Source organism: Microtus ochrogaster, chromosome 26 (assembly GCF_000317375.1).
Source record: "Microtus ochrogaster isolate Prairie Vole_2 chromosome 26, MicOch1.0, whole genome shotgun sequence".
Taxonomy (NCBI): domain Eukaryota; kingdom Metazoa; phylum Chordata; class Mammalia; order Rodentia; family Cricetidae; genus Microtus; species Microtus ochrogaster.
Genome location: NC_022025.1, coordinates 4385196 through 4386988, shown reverse-complemented (window position 1 = coordinate 4386988; position 1793 = coordinate 4385196). Strand labels below are relative to the sequence as shown.

The 1793-nt window shown below is 44.8% G+C and overlaps 1 protein-coding gene across 5 annotated transcripts in view; it reads right to left on the bottom strand.

Moving 5' to 3' along the window:
- Positions 1–1793, bottom strand: part of Akap9 (A-kinase anchoring protein 9) — a 132126-nt gene that overhangs the window by 8805 nt on the left and 121528 nt on the right. For all 5 annotated transcript variants that reach the window (XM_013350436.2, XM_013350435.2, XM_005358314.3 and 2 more), the window contains one exon: positions 615–788. In XM_013350436.2, coding sequence (XP_013205890.1) covers positions 615–788 — 174 coding nt within the window. The remainder of the gene's footprint in view (positions 1–614; positions 789–1793) is intronic.

Genomic DNA, 1793 nt, shown 5'->3' with positions numbered 1-1793 from the left:
GTCAGAGATTTGGTAATGTAGACCAGACTAACCATGAATTCACAGAGATCTGTCTGCCTTTGCCTCTAGAGTACTGGGATTAAAGGCATGTGATTCCATGCTCAGATTAACATCATCTTTCACTTGGTCATAAATGTAGTAAGTAGTAACTGATGACAATAACACTTAGTATCTGCATTTGAACATCTCTTTCAGTGTGTCTGCTTTCAGTGACACAAACATCTTTAGACCTTAGATTGAATATGAGTTGGTTTCCTCAGGTACAAGGCTGGATGCAGATGAGCAATTCTATGTGTGGGTGCGTGTGTGCGTATATATATGTGTGTGTGTGTGTGTGTGTGTGTGTATATATACATACACACATATACATATGCACACACATACATATACACATACATACATACGCACACACGCATCCCCCGCCCCCGCACATAAAACCCAGAGTGTGGTAAAGAAGTGTCCCTTAATAATAAGAATTTTTATTATTGTTGTCATTGTATATAATATATTCCACATATCCTAATAAGAGTCATACATGGAATTTTTATACTATGGTTAAAAATAGAACTAGGGAGAAATTCTTAGTTTTGAATTACTTCTAAAAACAAACTTACACAATTTCTATCAGCACTTGTCTGTTGATAAAACTTTATCTGTTCTTCCAGTTGCATAATAATGTTCCGTAAGTTGTTCTTTTCCTCAGTTAGTTGGTTAACATGCCCTGTTACTTCAGAGATTTGTCTTAATATGGTTTCCGTACAAGAGGTACTGGAGGATACTAAGCTGTGCTGGAAAAACAAAATGACACAAGGTTATATAGACACACATGTACACGAGGAAACAGGTGCTGACACCAACAGAGTCCATGAACTCGTGCTCGGTAATAGTAGAAATCTGCCAGGCTGGAGACAGCTGGGAGGACACAGGAAGCAGGAGGAGCATAGAAGGTTGGAAGCTCACACAAGAGCGCCGCTCTGAAGGAGCCTGCAGATGCTTTGTCAAACTAAGTGTTGCTGCATATTATGATGACAGACCTAAACAAGGTGACAGCGAGCCAAGGAAGATGTGACGGGGGGGGGGGGGGGGACACCGCAAACAGAATTTACAGCTTTGGCAGCAGTGTAACGTAGAACAGCACATGGAAGGTGAACATCCATGGTACCTGCTAGTATGGATAGGAGTTGTAACAGGTTACAGAACAGGACAGAGAGGAAGGGCACAGGAGTGGACATTTCCATAGCCTGTGACTGCTTCCATGTACAGGTAAGAGTGAAGGATATGGTCTATGGTGACTTTCGGCTTTCCACACTGAGTGATATCAGAACCAGAAAAGGGGCATGAGGAAGAAAGGTGGGAGAGAAAACAATGTTTAGGTTTGATTCTGTCTGTGACCTCCTGACACAAATATGTCTAGTAGCTAGCTGAAAATAGAAGCCTGGGCCACAGGTTAAGAAAAAAGGCCTATATCAAAACAGTCCACAGGTCAAAATTCTTGTCACTTTGTCCACCTAAGCCCCAGAACCTCAAGCAACAATTGGACAGAGCAGGAGAGCTCATGCTGAGGGAACGGGGAGGTTCACAGTTGGAGTCACAGAAAAGCATAGCAACTGCAGAGCAGACAGCTGGCTGGAGCAGGTGAGGGAGCAGGTGAGGGAGCAGGTGAGGGAGCAGGCAGAGCAGGTGAGGGAGCAGGTGAGGGAGCAGGCAGAGCAGGTGAGGGAGCAGGCAGAGCTGGCTGGAGCAGGGGAGGGAGCAGGCAGAGCAGGGGAGGGAGCAGAGCTGGCTGGAGCAGG